The 18,260-nt window shown below is 45.5% G+C and overlaps 1 protein-coding gene across 5 annotated transcripts in view; it reads left to right on the top strand.

Moving 5' to 3' along the window:
* The window catches only part of KIAA1671 (KIAA1671 ortholog), a 215,732-nt gene that overhangs the window by 100,355 nt on the left and 97,117 nt on the right, over positions 1-18,260 (top strand). The window contains exon 7 of one of the 5 annotated variants that reach the window (XM_072600111.1): positions 327-7,990. The exons of 3 other annotated variants lie outside the window; for them this stretch is intronic. In XM_072600111.1, coding sequence (XP_072456212.1) covers positions 327-329 — 3 coding nt within the window. In that variant the 3' untranslated portion in view covers positions 330-7,990. Of the gene's footprint in view, positions 1-326; positions 7,991-17,214; positions 18,244-18,260 lie in introns of those variants that run through there. One more of the 5 variants, XM_072600114.1, reaches the window with a different exon arrangement.

Raw genomic sequence — 18,260 nt, 5'->3', positions numbered from 1 at the left:
CCTTTTTTTTTTCAACCAGGCCTGGGAACTCGATCCAGAGTATGGTCTGAGGAGAGGGTGGGCTTCATTATGGGTGGGTCTGACTTAGATTCAGAAGAGATCAATCAACTCAAGCCATACCCAGCTTTGGAGCCCCAAGAATCCCAAAGCTTGGCCTTAGGCCCGGATCTTTAACATTTCAGATTTGGGCAGTCCTTCCTGTCCCCACGGTGTGCATCCCTAGCCTCCTATCCACGGTTATTGGCTTGACTCTTGAGACCACATGCCCACAAATGCTCTTTTGTGTCCTTTCTTTTCCCCCGTGGTTATTTCTTTTTTTTTTTTAGTGAGAACAATCAGAACCTTCCTTTTCCCTCCCTGGAAGTCACAGAATCCAAAGACTGTCCTGAACTGCTTCATCGAAGAGTCTGGTTGGGTTCCTTAGTTGACTTGGAGCAAGAGATGGTGACTCACGACCTGCTATTTCTGCCTCGGAATGGGCCTGGAGATGATGAGATTTCTAAAGTAAAGACTGGTTTCCCTTTTGGTGTAATAGGAAGAAGCCAGACCTGTGTGGGGCACCCAGGGCCTGGCTGTGTGATTCGCCCAAACCGGCAGGACAAGGCATCCCCCCTTTTCTGGGCATCCATTTCCCATCTACAGGATTGGGCATGGCGATCTTCAAGCTCACTTTTGGCTCTAATAACTCTATATTCTTCATTCTAGATCTCTATTAGCTCTGTCACTTAGTGTTCTAAGGACCCTATCAAGTTCTGGACCCCTCCCAGTTCTAACCTTCAGTTTTGACCCTCATTTTTCCTAGTCCTTCCTAGTTTCAGCGTTTTGTATTCTAAATCATAAAGCTGTGATTCCACAGTCTAAGGACCCTATCAAGTTCTGGACCCCTCCCAGTTCTAACCTTCAGTTTTGACCCTCATTTTTCCTAGTCCTTCCTAGTTTCAGCGTTTTGTATTCTAAATCATAAATCTGTGATTCCACAGTCTAAGGACCCTATCAAGTTCTGGACCCCTCCCAGTTCTAACCTTCAGTTTTGACCCTCATTTTTCCTAGTCCTTCCTAGTTTCAGCGTTTTGTATTCTAAATCATAAAGCTGTGATTCCACATTCTAAGCTGTGATTCCTGACATTCTGTGGATAATCCTGGTATGTTGGGAATGGAGGGTAGGGGTGGGCATGAGGAAACCAGTCATTAGCCTTGGTTCACCTTGGACCATGTCAGAACTAGAACTCTCCTCTCCCTCTCCTCTCACCCTATCCCATGAAGTGAGTAGTTCCGTGGCTGATGGGCTGATAGCGACACGATCCCAGCAGGAGAACCTCCTCATGGGTCAGCCCTCAACCAGCATGTTCATTGGGGCATTGGACCTTGTCAGGACCTCTGAGCAGCTGGATGGCACTGGTGCCTTCCCTCCATTGATGCTGTCCAATTTAGACTAGGTCTAGCTTGTGTGGGGGCACATTGTCTCCCCCATCATCTGGGCTCCTCCAGAACAGAGGCAGTCCTTTGCCTTGTATCCCCGACATTTAGCACAGTGACAGGCACATAGTGGGCACTTAGTACTACTTAGTAATAAAGTCCTAAGGCTGACTTGCCCAAGGTCACACAGAGCCAGCATCACTGAGCCACCAAAGGCCATCAGAGGCCATCTGGTCCAAGCCGCTCATTTTACAGGTGAAGAAACTGAGACCCACAGAGGGCCACAGATGGAGAGTGGAACAAGGTTAGTCTGCATGGCTGGGATTATGGGAACCCAGCTCCGCTACCTCCAAATCCAGCTCCACACTCTGCCTAAAGCCCCGTGTTGTAGAACACCTTGAAATCCTTCACCTGCCGGTGTCAGCATCTCAGAAATGTCCCGAGGGACTTTGGCACATCTTAGTGAAGGTGTGCTAGCTGGGTGAGCTGGCCCTGCCCTCTCCTGTCTTCAGTGTTCTTCCAGGAGCTTGTGTGGGCCTGCTTCCCTTTACGGGTAGGCTTTCACGTTGTTCGTTGCTGTGATTATTGTTTGCACACGCACATGCACACACATATATAATATTTTATATGTAATATATGATTACATCCAATATATTCTACATGCTCATCCATAAATATACGTATAAAATTGTATCAATGACAAAAATATGTACACATATAACATGTATGATGTATTCTATTGTATATCATATAATCATGTATAGCATAGCTTGTTACATATTTGAGGTCCTGAAGAATCAGATACAACTAAACACATAGATGCATCCATGTAGACATACTCTACCTATATACACATGCACACACATACATATGCACACACATGTATACATGCATGTATTTGCACACATCGGCACACATGTATATATTCATGTGTGTATGTTTTTATGTTTGTATGTGTGTGTGTGTAAATGTGTGTGAGCGTATGAGAAACCACAGCTGGCCTTTAGAACTGAGGAAGCGTTCTAAAGGATCTGGAGGATATGAATACAGAAGTCATCTCCCTAGAAATTCTGTCTTTTGTTCTGACATCACCGTCCTTTCTGAATTAGCCCTCCTCTTTCCCCAACCCCTCAAGCCATCCTTTGTAACCAAAAATAAACAAGAAAGGGTTGGGGAGCTGTGGGGGGACAGTGTCAGCAAAAACCAGACAGCAAATCATGAGTCTGAGGCAGTGCATGCACCCTCCCCCACGGTGGCAAACAGGTGTATTCATTTCCTGGGGGCAGGTGGAGTTTCTGCTTTGGTCACTACAGTTACATCACATTCATCTAAAAATGTTTTTATTGATTTTTTCTCGTCATATTTTCCTTGCTGTCTCCCCTCTCTCGTAACAAATAGTATTTTTTAAAGACAAAAAGAAAAATATGACAAAGTCAGCATGACTCATAAATACATTGAAAAGTCAGAAAATGTGCAGCGTTCAGTGCCTGTGGTCCCAATTCCACGAAAGAGTGGCTCAGGGTAGGAGCGGTCTCTCCAGTCTCTCGTGGAGTTCAGAATGATCCCATTTCAAAGATGAGAAAGAAGGGCTCTAGCTCTCCAGCATTCTTTTGGTGGGGTATGGAAGCTCTTCTCCCTGATAGATTCTACAGGACACTGAGTTTTTTATGACTTTGGAGCCAAGGCCAAACCAGGAAGCCATTCAATTTCCCCTTGACCTGGATTTACTACATGTAGAGCCCTGCACTAATAAGTAGGACTGGGGAAAGACAGGGAGAATGTCGTTTGTGGGGTGCCAGAGCATCTGTCCCTGTCTAAGCCTAGGACCATAGATGGGACCCAGTTTAGCCTGGATGGTGTGGAAATAATGGGAGCAGACCTTAGGTATAGTGGGGATTCTGCTGATGAAGGTGGGCTCCCTCTCAGTGAAGGCTTCAAGGTCAGGCTGGAGGGTCACTCATTGGGACTGACTTGGATGACAGACTTGGCCAGATAAGTATGGAGTTGAGTGGGTGGCCTCTAAGACCATGGGAGAATCTGTGCATGTAAAGAAATGTTTTTTCTTGGTGGTCCCGAGGGGAAGGGGTATGGACGTCATGGTTTGAACTCTCCAGTCAGAAAACTCATGCTTACATCCTCCAGTGATAGCCACAAGTGTACAGATGAGTCAGTATCTGTGTTTATATCTATATAGAGGTAGATGTAGATGTATACAGACATATGTATGTATATATATATATACACATATGTATATATTGTATGTGTGTGTGTGTGTGTGCGCGCGCGCGCGTGTCTATCTATATTTTGTTTTGGAGAAGCAGTCAGGGTTAAGTGACTTGCCCAGGGTCACACAGCTAGTATGCGTCAACTATCTGAGTCTGGATTTGAACTCAGGTCCTCCTGACTGCAGGGCTGGTGCTCTGTCTACTGAGTTAATATCCACTGAGACTAAGCCATGCTGCCTCTTAGATGGAGTCCCGGATCTGTTTCTGAATGAGAGACAGGCCAGTTCAGGGTCAAGACTTTTGGTTTTCTGTGCTAAGAGTATTCAATTTGGAGTCATAGAACCTGAGTTCAGATTCTGCCTCTGTTAGCTACTGTCTGTGTGATGTTAGGTAAGCCACTTAACCCTTCTAGGCCTCAGTTTTCTCACTTGAAAAAATGAAGGGGACTCAGAATGGGATGACCTCTGAGGTCCTGTCTGGCTTGAAGTCTTTCGGCCTATACTCCAGTGACGTTGCTTTGGTTTGTTTAGCAAAAGTCCAGCGTAGAAAATTCCATCTATGGATAAATTTCAGCAAAGCTCCTCAGTAATTAATAATCTCAGCAAATTGTCTGAAGTCAGAGAGGTCTTGCCCAAGGCCAATCGATCAACCAACAAGCACTTCTCTATTGATTAGTTGAACAGTTACTACATGGCAAGTCAACCAGCATTAATTAGGCACCATGTAAAGTGTAAAATAAGCATTTACTAAATACCACTTAGTACATATCAAGTCAACAAGCATTTAATAAACACCACTTAGTAGATGTCAAGGCTGTAAGCATTTATTAAGCACCTACTATGTTCCAGGCACTGTGCTTGGCACCAGGGACACAAAGAAAGGTAAAAATCATTTAGATAGGATTTGAATGTGGGATATGTTAACTTCCAAGTCATCCCACAGCCACAATGCTATGGTGTCTCTCTTACCATTTGTTTGTAAAGTGTATTCCTTTTCCTTGGAAAGATCAGTCTTGCTAAACCAGTTGTTGGTTGGTTTGGGCAGGAGATGTCTCCCAGAGAGAGAGACTTGTGGGATGGCCATAGCGTTGTGGAGGTGGTGGGAGGCCTTTTACAGCTAGGATTGTTCACCCCCTGGCCTGGGAATTTGCTGGGGCAGCCCCATACCCCTTTATGTGGAACAGAGGGAGTAGGCCCTTATCCTGTCCTTCCCAGGTTTCCCTGGGGCTCAATCATTGTTGGAGGTTGAGTATATTTTCTGAATGAAGCCTGGGCTGTGCTCACCTGATTTCTGGGCCACCAGGTGACCTCTTGAGGGGGAGGGGCATTGTTTGAGCCAGTGGGAGAAGGGCCCCTGAATTTTCATCTTGTCTTTATCAGCAAGCATGCTTCCTCGTTGTCTGCTAAAGAGGAGGTGGAGAATGTCACTTTTTCTGAGGTGAGCTAAGAGAAGGATAAAATTTTGAAGGCAGGAAATCTGGGTTTCTGTGGTCCCATGTGCTGAAGTTGGGAGCTGGGGTGGGCCTTAAAACAGTTACTGTTGGGCCTGCAGAACCCACTGTCAAAGCTGGAAGGGGCCTCAGATTGTAGGACATCAGTTCATCAGTCAAAAACATTTATTAAGCACCTTATTAAGCCAAGCCCCATTGATACAAAGAAAGAAGTAAAAATGAAACAGGCAAATAGATGGCTAAATCCAAAGGATAAGAGGAGTAGAATGAATGGGATGGGCTGCAGGGTGATTTTATCGGTATAAGAAGCTTCTAGTGCCAAGGGCACCTACTTGGAGAATTGCCCAGGACATTCAGTGACTTGTCCAGAGTCATTTGGCTGGTATTTGCCAAGGTAAGATTTGAACCCTGAGGAAGAAGGAACACCATGTTGAAAAAAATAAAGTAGGAGCCTTTTGCTAAAATAAAAAATACCACACAACCCACATTTATTAATCACCTATTGTATGCAAAACTCTATGCTAGGGGCTAGGACAAAGTTAAGCTGAGACAGATTCTGCTCTTGTGTAACTTATAAAGACTCATGGGTGTCAGCGGAGCTAAGTGTGACTAAGAGATACAGCCATAAGGAGCAAGATAATTGGACTGGATGATTTCGGACATCCCCTGTTCTAAGGCCCCTCCCAGCCCTGACATCCCCTCTTCTAAGGCCCCTCCCAGCCCTGACATCCCCTGCTCTAAGGCCCTTCCCAGCCCTGCTGTCCCCTGTTCTAAGGCCCCTCCAAGCTCTGACATCCCCTGTTCCAGGGCCCTCTCTGGCACTAACACTCTGTGTTTCATTTTCCAGGGACCCTGCCAGCTTTCATGTTTTTTGTATTATATATTCTAAAGTCCCTTCCTGGTCCCACCTTAGGTGTTCTCAGGTATCTTCCAATTTTAGTATTTTCAGTTCTAGGGGGAGCTAGGTGGTGAAGTGGATGGAACCCTGGTGTCTGGAGTTAGGAAGGCCTGAGTTCAAATATGCCACTAGACACTAAGTCGCTGTGTGACCCTGTGCAAGCCAATCAGTCAGTCAACAACCCTTTATTAAGCACCTATGCTGTTTGTGCCAGGTCATCCTAAATGCTGTCTGCCTCAGTTTCCTCATCTATAAAATGGGGATAGTGGTAGCCCCTACCTTCAGGGATTATGCTGATGACATGAGCTATTTTCAAAGTGCTTAGCATGGTGTCCAGCTTGCAGTAGATGCTGTATAAATGTTAGCTGTTATTACTGTCAGTAGGCCTGCAGACCCCTTCCTGATCATTCGTCTTGCGGGCTGCCCAGTGTGGTTCTGACCTCAGATGGGAAAGGAGGTGTGGGTAAGCATAGGGGAGAGCAGAGGCATCCCTTCCCACCAAGCGTTTAGGGGAATGGCAGTAAGTAGGGCCTCCTTCCCCACCTCCCAGGCCCTGCCTCCCATGCAATTTCCTCCCAGGGGTTTCCGGTGGGCTAGAAGATCCCAGAACACCCCAGATGAGGAGTGAAGCCTGTTTGAAGCAGTCCCCTAGGCCAGTCATCCACTTGGGCAGAGATTTAATTGGAAGGATGCTAGGAAGATAGCTGGAGGCGCCATAGTGCACAGAATGTCAGGCCTGGAATCAGGAAGACTCATCTTCCTGAGTTCAAATCCTGCCTTAGATACTTTCTAGGTGCTTGATCCTGGGCAGGTCACTTCATCCTTTTTGCCTCAGTTTCCTCATGTGTAAAATAAACTGGAGAAGAAAATGGCAAACCACACCAGTATCTCTGTGACCCAAGTGGGGTCACAAAGAATTAGGTGTGACTGAAAATGTCAGAACAAAAAGGGAGAGACCTTGTCTGCTTACACCCTAACCATCCCCCTAAAAAGCTTGCTCTTGGCCTTAGTCCCCACCTTTGGCCACTCATTTCCTCCCAGAAGCCTTCCCTGATTGTCCTTGGCCTCATCTGGCCTTTGTTCCTGGGCTCCTGTGTGAGATCCCCCATTCTAGTCTCTGTACCCCGTGAGGTTAGGGGTTCTGACTACTAAAGCATCTGTGCCCCTCAGAGCTGTATAAGCCAGAGCACTGGCTCTGAAGTCAGAGCCCATGGGTTCAAATTCAGCCTCTGACATTATCTTTGTGGTCTTGGGCAAGTCCTCTACTCCCCAGGGCTCTGTCTTCTCATCTGTCAAATGGGACCACTGGACTGGGTGATGTCTGAGGTCCCTTCCAGCTCTAGACTTGTGACCCCTTGGCTGGGGTTCTTGACCTTTGAGAGAGAGAGAGAGAGAGAGAGAGAGAGAGAGAGAGAGAGAGAGAGAGAGAGAGTGTGTGTGTGTGTGTGTGTGTGTGTGTGTGTGTGTGTGAACTTGGATAGGGTTTGGAAAAACAACATCTTTTACCACTAACTGAAATGGAACGCTTCCTTCACTTATGAATGTAGACAAGAAACCCATAGGAGTATGAACAGGTCCCCTGTGACTGTCACCGAGAGAAATTGCTGACATTTTCCAGGCACACCACTATTGTTGAAAATGTCTCTTCAAAATATCGGTTAGGCTCATCACTTCCAAGTTACTGCCAGATCCCACATCATACAGCTCGTTCTCCTGGCTGCAGATTTGTTTCAGTAGAGTTGTTTTTCTTTGTAATTCTCTGTATTTTATTTGATGCATTTAAAAACATCATTCAGGAAAGGGGGGGAGGGGCTTCCATGCATGAAGTTTTGAGACCCTCTGGCCTATAGCTTATAGCTCTTTCTCTCTCTCTTTCTTTTTGTCTCTGTCTGTCTCTGTCTGTCTCTCTCTCTGCTCTTTCTCTCTCCTCTCTCTTCTCTTTCTGTCACTTTCTCTGTCTCTCTCTGTCTCTGACACACACACACACACACACACACACACACACCCACCCACCCACCCCTTACACCAAGTGAACTTGGTTGAATTGAATTCAGTAAGGGCCCCTGAGGGTGTAGCAAAGCTCATTACCTCATTATCACCTATTATCCAATTAGTGAGAAGGAAAGGGTGCTAATAAGGGAACTGGGACTGGAGAGGAAAGAAGCTGAGATTGAGGGAAAATTTACCACTTAAAAATGTGACTTTAACTCAGGGGCCACTGGTTACTTCCTTCCCCCACCATGAACTCCTCAGGGACTTTCTTTTAATGTCTTCGTATACTCAGTTCCTAGCATACTGTATACATGGTAGGTGTTTCAGTCCTGTCTGACTCTTCTTGACTCCATTTGGGATTTTCTTGGCAGAGATACTGGAGTGGTTCGCCATTTCCTTCTCCAGTTCATTTTACACACGAGGAAACTGAGACAAACAGGGTAAAGTAATTTTTCCAAGGTCACATAGCTAATAAATGTGTGAGGTCAGATTTGAACTCAGGAAGGTAAGTCTTCCTGACATCCAGTCTGGCACTCTGTGCACTATGGCACCATCTAGCTGCCCCTAGGTATGGAATTAGTAACATGATAATGCTGTTACCTCCATTTGTAATAGAGTGATTTGCTTCACAGATTGTATTTCTTACTCTATCTCTGTGTTGTAAGCACTGCGTATATTCCTCATTTTATAGACAAAGACCAAGGGGCAGGAAATGACTTCTTGCCCAAGTGACAGAGCAAGGAATTGAATGCATATCTTTATTGGATCATAGATTTAGATTGAGCTGGGGATGGGGAGGGCTGCTAGTCCAACATCTTCATTTTACAGATGGATATACTGAAGCACAGAAGGGATAAATGATTTGCTTATGGTCTCACAAGTAATAAAAACAGAGTTGGGATTTGAACCCCGGATCCCTTGTCTCCACATCCAGCATTCTTTGAGCTGTTGGCCTGCTTCTTCTCATCTTAGCTACAAATGCTGTTGTAGTAAACATGTCTTTCCCCATTCCACTACTGTACTCCTAATTGACCTCCCTGTCTCTTGGTCCTCTCCTATCCCTGTTTCACACACCTGCCAAATCTAAAGCACAGACTTGATCATGTCATTCACTTAGGAAGTTTCCCATCACCTCATCTCTTCCCTGGCATTCAAAATCCTTCACATTTTATCTACAGCCTGCCTACCCTTCCTCATCCCTTCCCTTCATGCATTCTATGGGCCAGCCCTACCTTTTCCAGACACAGCATTCCATCTCCTGTCCTCCATGCCTGGAATGCCTTCCCTCCTCATTTAGACTTCTTAATATCCCTAGTTCTCTTCAAGGTGCAGCTCCAATACCACTTCCTGATTGGTGAGTTGTATTCTTTTGCATTTACTCTTATAAAGGTGTAAGTTGGTGCTATCCAAGGCATTTTGTTTCATGTCCACAAAAATGGAAAATGAATAAACCATAAAAAAATAGCATGATATTGTTGACCTGAAAACTTGGTTAAAGAAAAGGCAACAGGCTAAATGCATACATTTTATGATTTAATTAATTAATTAATCAATTCCCTATTAAAGAAAACGGTAACATAATGCATTATGGAGCCAGAAATGTTCTGGCTACCCAGTGCAGAAATCTTCTGGCTTATATACATTTTGCCGTGAGAAAGGAACTCTCCTAGTTGAACAAATCATAAATTCAGTAAGACAAGACAATTAACAAAGTAATGTTGGTTGGGCCTTGCGATTCCAGGCTGTGTAAACATATGTCTCTGTGACATACAATAAGAAAATCCCACCAGGCTTCCTGTCCTAAACAGGTACTCGAAATAGCTGACACAGGAAAGGGCAAACAAAGTTTCAATTGAAATTACGACCTAAGATGTCTATATTTTCTTTACCATTAATATGCTATAACATAGTATGTGTCTATAGATAACAAGACACAAAGGAAAGTCCCATCACTCAAGACAGCATCCCAGGTCAAAGGTCTCCCAAGGGATACAGAGTCAGCCTTGGCTGGCCCCCGCCGACACAGGAAGAGGCACTCTCTGAGTTTACTTCAGAGAGAACAAAGATTATTCCAAAATTTTATATTAAACATTATCAATATCTGATACATAGTAAGTGCTATATAAATGTTACCAATTATTTACTAGCTCCTAGGGTTGTCATGAGAATCAGAGGAGATCGAATTAGATAATAATTGTAAAGCCCTCATAGCACAGTGCCTAGCACATTGAAGTGCTATATTAATGATCACCATTGTTATTATGTCCGTGGCTTCACATGGACTTGACCAATCCCCTTCAGGCAATCACAAGGTACTTCCTGTGTGAACTTGTCTGTTTTCATCCAGAGATCCAAAGTCCTTGTGATTCTTTCCAAGGATTAAAGATTTATTCACATCTTACTTTTGATCAAATGATTCCCTAGAGGTGTTCGTGCCTTCCATGATTATTAATTGGGCATGGGGAAGGAATGGAAGGAGAAAGAGATTAGGAGAAATTAAGACAGAGGGAGACAGGACAGGAAATTATGATCAGATGGGATGGGTACTACAGTACAGTGAAAAACATCATACTTAAAGTTAAGAATTCTGGGTTTGAGTCCTGAATCTTCTATTTTGTATGTATTTATACTGACAGGTACTTAAACTCTGGGGTCTCAGACCACATGACCTCTTTGTTCCTTCTGAGTGAGTGATTCCTGTTTGTTTGGGGATGGCAGGATCGTGGGTGATGGGGAGTATGACCATCTCTTTGGGTAGCTGACATAGACAGAAGGTCAAGGTCAAAGGCATTGACAAAGTGATGAACTAGAGTTGAATTTGACCTTAACACTTTCTTGTAGTTTTGGACTCTGTAATGGCCATCACTGTTTCACAGGCTGGGAAACTAAGGTACAGGGAGATTCTGCCACTCCCCTGTGGTCACTCATTTGGGAAGAGCTAGGGTCATTGCTGGCCTTGATCCCGAGGCCTCTGACCCCGCCCCGCCCAAGCATGGTGTGTTCTCCTTATACTTCTGAATAGAAAATATTCCTCTTGTAGTGCTGAGAAGCTGCCACCAGAAAGCAGTATTGAGGCATCCCTTTTTTTTTTTTACTTCAAGACTGAATTACTGTTTTCATGCTATTTATTCACATATGAAAGAGTTGTAGTTCAGAGGCCCCCACACTGTTGAAAAGCAAAGTCTTTGACCATACTTTCACGTAGTAAATATTTTCTACTTTCATTCTTTTCTGTTTAATCCCTTTTCTGATTTTTAAAAAAAATTTGAAAAAAGCTTCTTTGTCGTTCATTCATTACAGTCCTGTCCAATTCTTTGTGACCCCTTTTGGGGTTTTTCTTATCAAGGATACTGGACTGGTTTGCTATTTCCTTCTCCAGCTCGTTTGACAGATGAGGAAACTGAGGCAGATGGGGTTAAGTGAGTTGCCGAGAGTCGTACAGCTGGTAAGTGTCAGCCGTCAGATATGAACTGGGGAAGATGATTCTGTGTGACTCCAGACCTGGCATTTTCTGCACTATGGCGCCACCTAGCTGCGCTCATTGGGGAGCTAGACCTTTATGCCTAATCAATCAGTCAGTCAACAAACATTTATTAAGCACCTACTGTGTGCCAGATGATGGGGATAAAAGAAGCAAATATTCTCTGCCTACAGGGGGCTCGCTGTCTAAAGGAGGAAACAACAAATAAAAATAAACAGATATATTATTTCCAGGATAAATAGGAGATAATTAACCAAGGGGAAAGCACAGGAAAAGGCAGGTTTTTAACTTCAGGACTCTTTTGGACACTCTTCTCTGCCTCATTTATCTTTATAGCTCACTAGCACTAAGTCAGGGTACTGCCCCTAATAAACCTTTATGGTTCCCTGTGTCTGGTACACTCTGGAACTTATGGTTCCCTGTGTCTGGAACACTGGAACTCACCATTGCAGCTTAGAATCTAGTACAGTGGAAAGGACGCTGGGTTGGAAATCAGAGGACCTGGGTTCGAATCCAGCCCTCTGTTCCATACTTCCCTTGTGTGACTTTGGTCAAATCTGGCTTTCACTTTGCTTGTCCGTAACCTCTGGGGTTCGACTAGGTGCCTTCTTGCAACTTTAAATCTGTGCTCCTAGTACAGGAAACCCAGCCTCTTTCCAAGTTCAGCTCAGATAACACCTCCCACACAGAGCCCTTTTCTGGGTCTCCCCTAGATCTAAAGACTCTTACAGGGCATGTTCTCTAGCTCCTACAATAGTGCCTGGCATACAGCAGGTGCTTAATAAATGCACAATGGGGATTGTGGGACAAATTGGGACTGATGAATTGGGACTGAATGACCCAAGATTTAAAGCATAAAGCATTTTAGAATGACTTTTAACTGCCTTTTCCTCTTTTAAGAGGTAACTGTGGGACCCTGGCTAAGTCATTTGCCATCTCTGAGCCTCATTTCTCTCCTGTGTGAGAGAAGACCAGTCATCCTGGTGCTCCTACTGCATAGGGTGGTCAAGGGCTGGAGTTGGAGCTGGCAGAAGCTCAGGTTCTGATGCTCCTTCTGGCGCTTGGTTGCTGTGTGACCCTGGGGAAATCTCTTGCCTTCTCTGAAACTTTTTCTTCTTCCACAAACTGAGGGTGTCAATAGGCACACATTCCTTCAGAGAGTTGCTAGGAGGGCCAAAGGAAGTCTTTGACATAGAAAGCTTTCCAGACCTTGAAGACAGATGTCTGAGTTGTCATCGTTTGGCCAGGCCCTGGTCTCTTCAGGGGTGCCCGATATCCATGCTCAGTGACTCCCTGGAGACTCTAACAGTTGTCTGACCTTGAGCCTCCGGAAAAGGAGGCTCCTGATGTGTCCTGAGTGAGGGCTCCCCCAGTGTGCCTAGAAGATGGGATCTCGAACCCATATCATCCTGAATTATGGGAGGCTTGTGTTTAATGCCAGAAAGTGGAGGTGGCCCATCTGACCATATATAGTGTTTAATTGAATCCTGTAGCCTGTTCTGATTAGCAGAAAAGTCTCTCTGGTGGCTGCCTGGGGAATTACCAGAGGAATTCATGCTGCTTCTGCTCCCATGAAAATAATACACAGGCTGGCCTGGAGCTGACACAGATCATAGAGTGAACTCTCACTGCATCTGAAGACCTCTTGGTGCCTAATGTGGAAACTGAGCTCTCGGACCCAGAAGTACCGAGCTGAGGGGGCCCATACAACAGGGGATGCCAGAACTGGGAGGGGCCTTAGAACAGGGATGTCAGAGCTGGGAGGGGCCTCAGAACAGGGATGTCAGGGCTGGGAGGGGCCTGAGAACAGGGATGTCAGAGCTGGGAGGGGCCTCAGAACAGGGGATGTCAGGGCTGGGAGGGTTTGTAGGCATCAGAGAACATAGAATATCAGACTAGAGCTCACCTGGTCCAGTGTCATCTTACAGTAAACTGAGGCCCAGAGGGAGGGGGATTTCCCCAGAGCACCCAGCTAGCTACTTCTTCCCTGAGGTGATGCCTTTGACGTTGCTAATGTTGACAACAGCTTCAATAATGCCCACAGTAGCTGTCCAGAATGCTTTACATCTCTCATCTCCCCAGTTCCCCATTGGTTGCCTTCCTGCGAATCCTCCTCCCCTCCGCCAGCTGTTGGCTGCACCAGGAGGCAGGATTCTCTCTGAATTTTTCAGCGCCACTCTGATTAATTATTCAGATCCCCTGATCCTGGGCGGTGTGCTCCTGGGAGCAGCTCCAGTGGGTTCCCGGCAGAGCCATGAGGAGTGGTCCGGCTCCTCTCCAGAGAGCCTGGTAACTGGAGCGAGGGAGTGGGGGGTGGAGAGGGGCCCTGAGGAGTCTCCTGGGACCATAGGGGCCAAAAGGACTGAAGGGGCCTTCAGCTATCTGGGAAGGAGTTGTAGCATGGTGCCTGGCACATGGTAAATGCTTAATAATTGTTTATTGATTGACTTAAGGATCCTGGCTGAGTCAGACGATGGAGCCAGGTCTCTTCATATCTTGCTCACTTTTTGTATTTCAGCCCCTGTGTCTGACTCTCCATGGGTCAAACAGTCTCATAAGGACCCTTTAGTCTATCAAGTGAAGTGGCACAGGGAGACTTGGGTTTAAATGTGTGTGACCCAACCTCTCTGTGCCTCAGTTTCCTCATCTGTAAAATGAAGGAGTTGAATTTGATGGCACCAAAGTCCATTCCAACTATTTCTTCTAGGTCTCTCTGATCCCATGTATACACATAAAAATGCAAAACACATTCAAAGTGTATCTGCAAAGTATAATGAATATGTATAATAAATTGTAGTAATAGGGACTAGGCCTGTAATTTCGTTAGTCTAGGGAACTCCCAATAAGGAACCTCCCTCCACTAATACAAATTGCTATCTGCTCTGCAGCTTAGAGTCATAGAGAACTGCCCAGAACCCTGCTTGGTGGTGTGACTTCCCCAGGTCACCAGGGGTAGAATTTGAACCCAGGTCAAGACCAATTGATCTATTCATTATTGGCTGCTGCTGCCTCTCTCTGAGAAATAAATACAGTGTAATAGGGGAGGGAGGACTAGGAAGAATTTTGTGTAGTTGTAAGATAGGAAAAGTGCTGATGGAAACTAGGCCAAAGTGGTGATGGCAGCTAGGAAGAGATACTTCTCCAAATGAAGAGAAATCCATTTTTCCTCATTTCCTAGTAAGAAAAAATTTCAAGATCTTTTAGAGCATCTGGAGGAGAGAGTGGACTGAGAAGTCAACCACAGGATGGGGAACTTTATAATGGCTCCCTTGGAGCATTTGCTTATGATCAGATCAGTCATACCCACCTTGTGGGGTGTTTGAGGCAGGAAGGTCCCAGCCAGCTGCAGGGGCATGATCTTCTGACCAACACCTCTTACCTGACCCATGGTAGAAGAAGCCCTGCTGTAAACTGAGATTTCCTCAGTGTAAACTGGATTCCTTTGGGACAAGAATGCCTACCTATGCTATCACCTGGTAGGACAATGGTGCTTATTCAAAATCACAGTGCGGCCGTCTGTCTGTCTGTTTCAGAGCCTCTGCCAGGTACTTCAGTGTGAATAAACATACACATTATATTAGCACAGACTGTGCTAAGTTCAGGGAATACCAAGAAAAGGAAAGACAGTCCCTGCTCTCAGGGACCTCACATTCGAATGGGGAGATAACTTACAGTTATGTTCGTTTAAGATATGTGCAGGGTAAATCAGTGTGTGTGTGTGTGTGTGTGTGTGTGTGTGTGTGTCTAGATGGGAATAGGAAAGGAATTGAGGGTATATGCTTGTGTATATGTTGGCAGTGTGGATGGGGATAGGAAAGGACTTGAGGGTGTGTGTTGTGTGTGTGTGTGTGTGTGTGTGTGTGTTTGTGTGTAGATGGGATAGGAAAGGAATTGAAGGCCAGATCACTACAGGTCTACCAGAGACCTCTTAAACAAGGATCAGTTTCCTACATTATTATTTCAATACTACTGACTTCCTGTCCACAATTCAAGGCTGTTAAAACAGGCTGTTTCCTGTTTTCTGCTGATTTACTAAGGTTACAGTGGGCTGAAACACAGACCCTATTTCTTGTGGCCCTTGTGGTTTGGGGCTAAAGTGTTTGGGTAGTAGGGACTTTGCAAAAGGTGAAGGGATGGAGACGTGTGATCTACTCCAGGCTAAGCTGCCGACCTAGGTATGATTTCAGCTAAGATACTTCTTTCTCTGTGTATGCTCTTGTCTGCTCATCTGTGGTGTGGACCTAATAAAACCCTCCCCTCTCTTCCTCCAGCTTCTCAGTGTCCTTCCTAAAATGTTGTCCCTAGAGGTGGACACTCAGATGGGGTCTGGGCAGGATGGCAGATAGAGGCCTCATTTCCTCTCCAATCCTAGACAATAATGTCTCTCTTTTAATGTAACCCAAGAGGACATTCACTCTTGTGTCTGCCATCATCTGGTCTAGCCTAGCCTTTTCATTTTACAGATGGGGAAATTGAGACTGAATGGGTGCAAGTGAGTTGGTGATGATTGTGTAGCAAATTAATAGCAGAGCTAAGATTTGAACCCACTCCCCTGATTCTTTGTTGTTGAGTTGTTTCAGTCATGTCTGACTCTTTGTGACCCCATTTCGAATTCTCTTGGCAAAGATCCTGAAGTGGTTTGCCATTTCCTTTTCCAGCTCATTTTACAAATGAGGAAACTGAGGCCAATAAGGTTAAGTGACTTGCCCCAGCTTACACAGCTATTAAGTGTCTGAGGCTGGATTTGAACTCAGGTCTTTCAGAGTCCAGGCCCATACTGTCTGCAGTATGGCATCACCTAGCTGTCCTGACTGAAGGTTCACTGCTTTTCTCATTGTGCTCTGCTAAGCAGATGTAAGGAATTTGTTGAACTGTTTCTTTAAAAAAATGCATTTTGTTTCTGTTTTTGGTCTTTACATCACAGATATCTCTGGAAAAAGGTCCTCCCTCCATCTTTTTGAACTCCCTCCTTCCCCGTGTACCCAAGAAAAACACAAGCAAATTCAGCAAAAAAACACCAGATACAGTGATCTCATGTGATAGTGTATGTGCACTGTTCTGCCATAGTAGACCCCCACCTCTCTGCCATTCAGAGGGAGACGTGTCTCATCACCTGTTCTCTGGGACAAACACTAGTTTGCCTGTCTTCAGATTCTGTAACAGGCACACAATGGTGAATGGGGGAGGGTGACCCTGAGAGAAGGGACAGATGCAGGAGAGCTGATTAGGAAGAGGCAACAAGACTTGGCGACAGATTGACCATAGGAGGTAAGGAGGACCCAGAGGTCTCCACCCTAGATCACAGAACAGAGACTGTCAGATCTGGAATAAACATTAGAATGTGGAATATTCAGGCTGGGAGGGACCTTAGGACAGAGAATATTAGATTTTCATAGCTGATGAAAGCAGTTTACAAATGTTTATACCATCACACCAGACTTCTCGGGTATCGTATGGCAAATTCTGGGGTTCAAGGACCTGATTTCAAATCCCACCCTTGTAGTTTATGACCAGGGTGACCTTTGTTAAGCCTGTTTAGTGACTTGGCCTCAGTTTCCTCCCTTGTAAAATTAGGTTGGACTAGTTGGCTTTTGAGGTCCCTTCCAGCTCTCTGTGACCCCATGAAATGGAGGTTAAATGACATGTGCATCCATGGGCCCCCAGCTTTGATTCTCAGGTTTTTTGGTCATGATACCTCTCCTTAGAATTATAGGACGTAGATTGTCAGGGCTAGAATAGAGCTTAGAGATGGTCTATATCATAGGATAAGAATACTCTGAGAGTCAGTCAGTCATTTTAAAAATGAGGTAATTGATCTTCAGGAAAGTTAAGTGACTTGCCCAGGGTCACTTAGCCAGTAACAGTCTTAGGTGGGGTCCGACTATAAAAGTCACACTGCTTCTATGTCTAAGCCATATTCCCTTCCTTTACAGATTAGGGAAACTGAGGACCAGAAGATAGGAGCATTTGTCAGTATTATACAATGAATTAGGTTAAAACCCAGACTTCAGGATATTAAAGCTCAGAAAGCCTTCCAGTACACCAAGCCATCTCTATGACGATTGTAGTAATAGTGTAAAATGTCTTTAAAGCAATATGGAGTGTTTACGGCACTTGCCTGTCAATCAGTTGCCCCAAATCCCTATCTGCTCCCAGTCCCCCCCAAGCTGTACTGAGTAAATGGGAGCTGAGAGTTCTGAGGGGCTTTCCCTACCTTGCCCACTTCCTGGGCAGTGGTTCAGAGTGTGCTGGGGTAGGGGATGATAATTAGAAGACGTAAATGGACTGCTCCCTCCCCAAGTGTACTCCTTGGCATCTCCAGCCAGGATCTAAGCAAACTCTTCCCCCTTACAGGATCAGAGCTCATCTCGGGGCTCCGGCCCTGGATCACAGTGCTTAGAAACACTGTGTTCAGAGTGTTCAGAGACAACCCCCACCTCCCAGTTTAGGCATCAGAACTCCCAGGCCCCTCCTGGGTTCTTCTCTGGCACAGTTATCACTCCTCCTGGGAAGGCAGCCTCCTCCTCCAGCCCCCAGCCCACTTCTCAACTCTGTTAAAGGGGCAGGGCTGGGACTGTACCTTCCAGCCTGCCCCGCTTGCCCACTCAATTATTCATGTTCCCTTTAACTTGACTCTGCCTGCAATTTGACGTGTGTGAGAGAGAAAGAAAAGCCGGCCCCCGGCTCCTCTCTGGAGATGATCCTGTCCTAGGTCTGGGCTCTGCCAGCCATGGAGTACTACTACTGTCCCGGGATCCTCAAGATCCTTCGCTACCTTTGGGTGAGTGGGGCCCCCGG

Source organism: Notamacropus eugenii, chromosome 4 (assembly GCF_028372415.1).
Source record: "Notamacropus eugenii isolate mMacEug1 chromosome 4, mMacEug1.pri_v2, whole genome shotgun sequence".
Classification (NCBI taxonomy): Eukaryota; Metazoa; Chordata; class Mammalia; order Diprotodontia; family Macropodidae; genus Notamacropus; species Notamacropus eugenii.
Note: the sequence above shows the minus strand (reverse complement) of the source record. Positions and strands in the feature narration are given on the sequence as shown.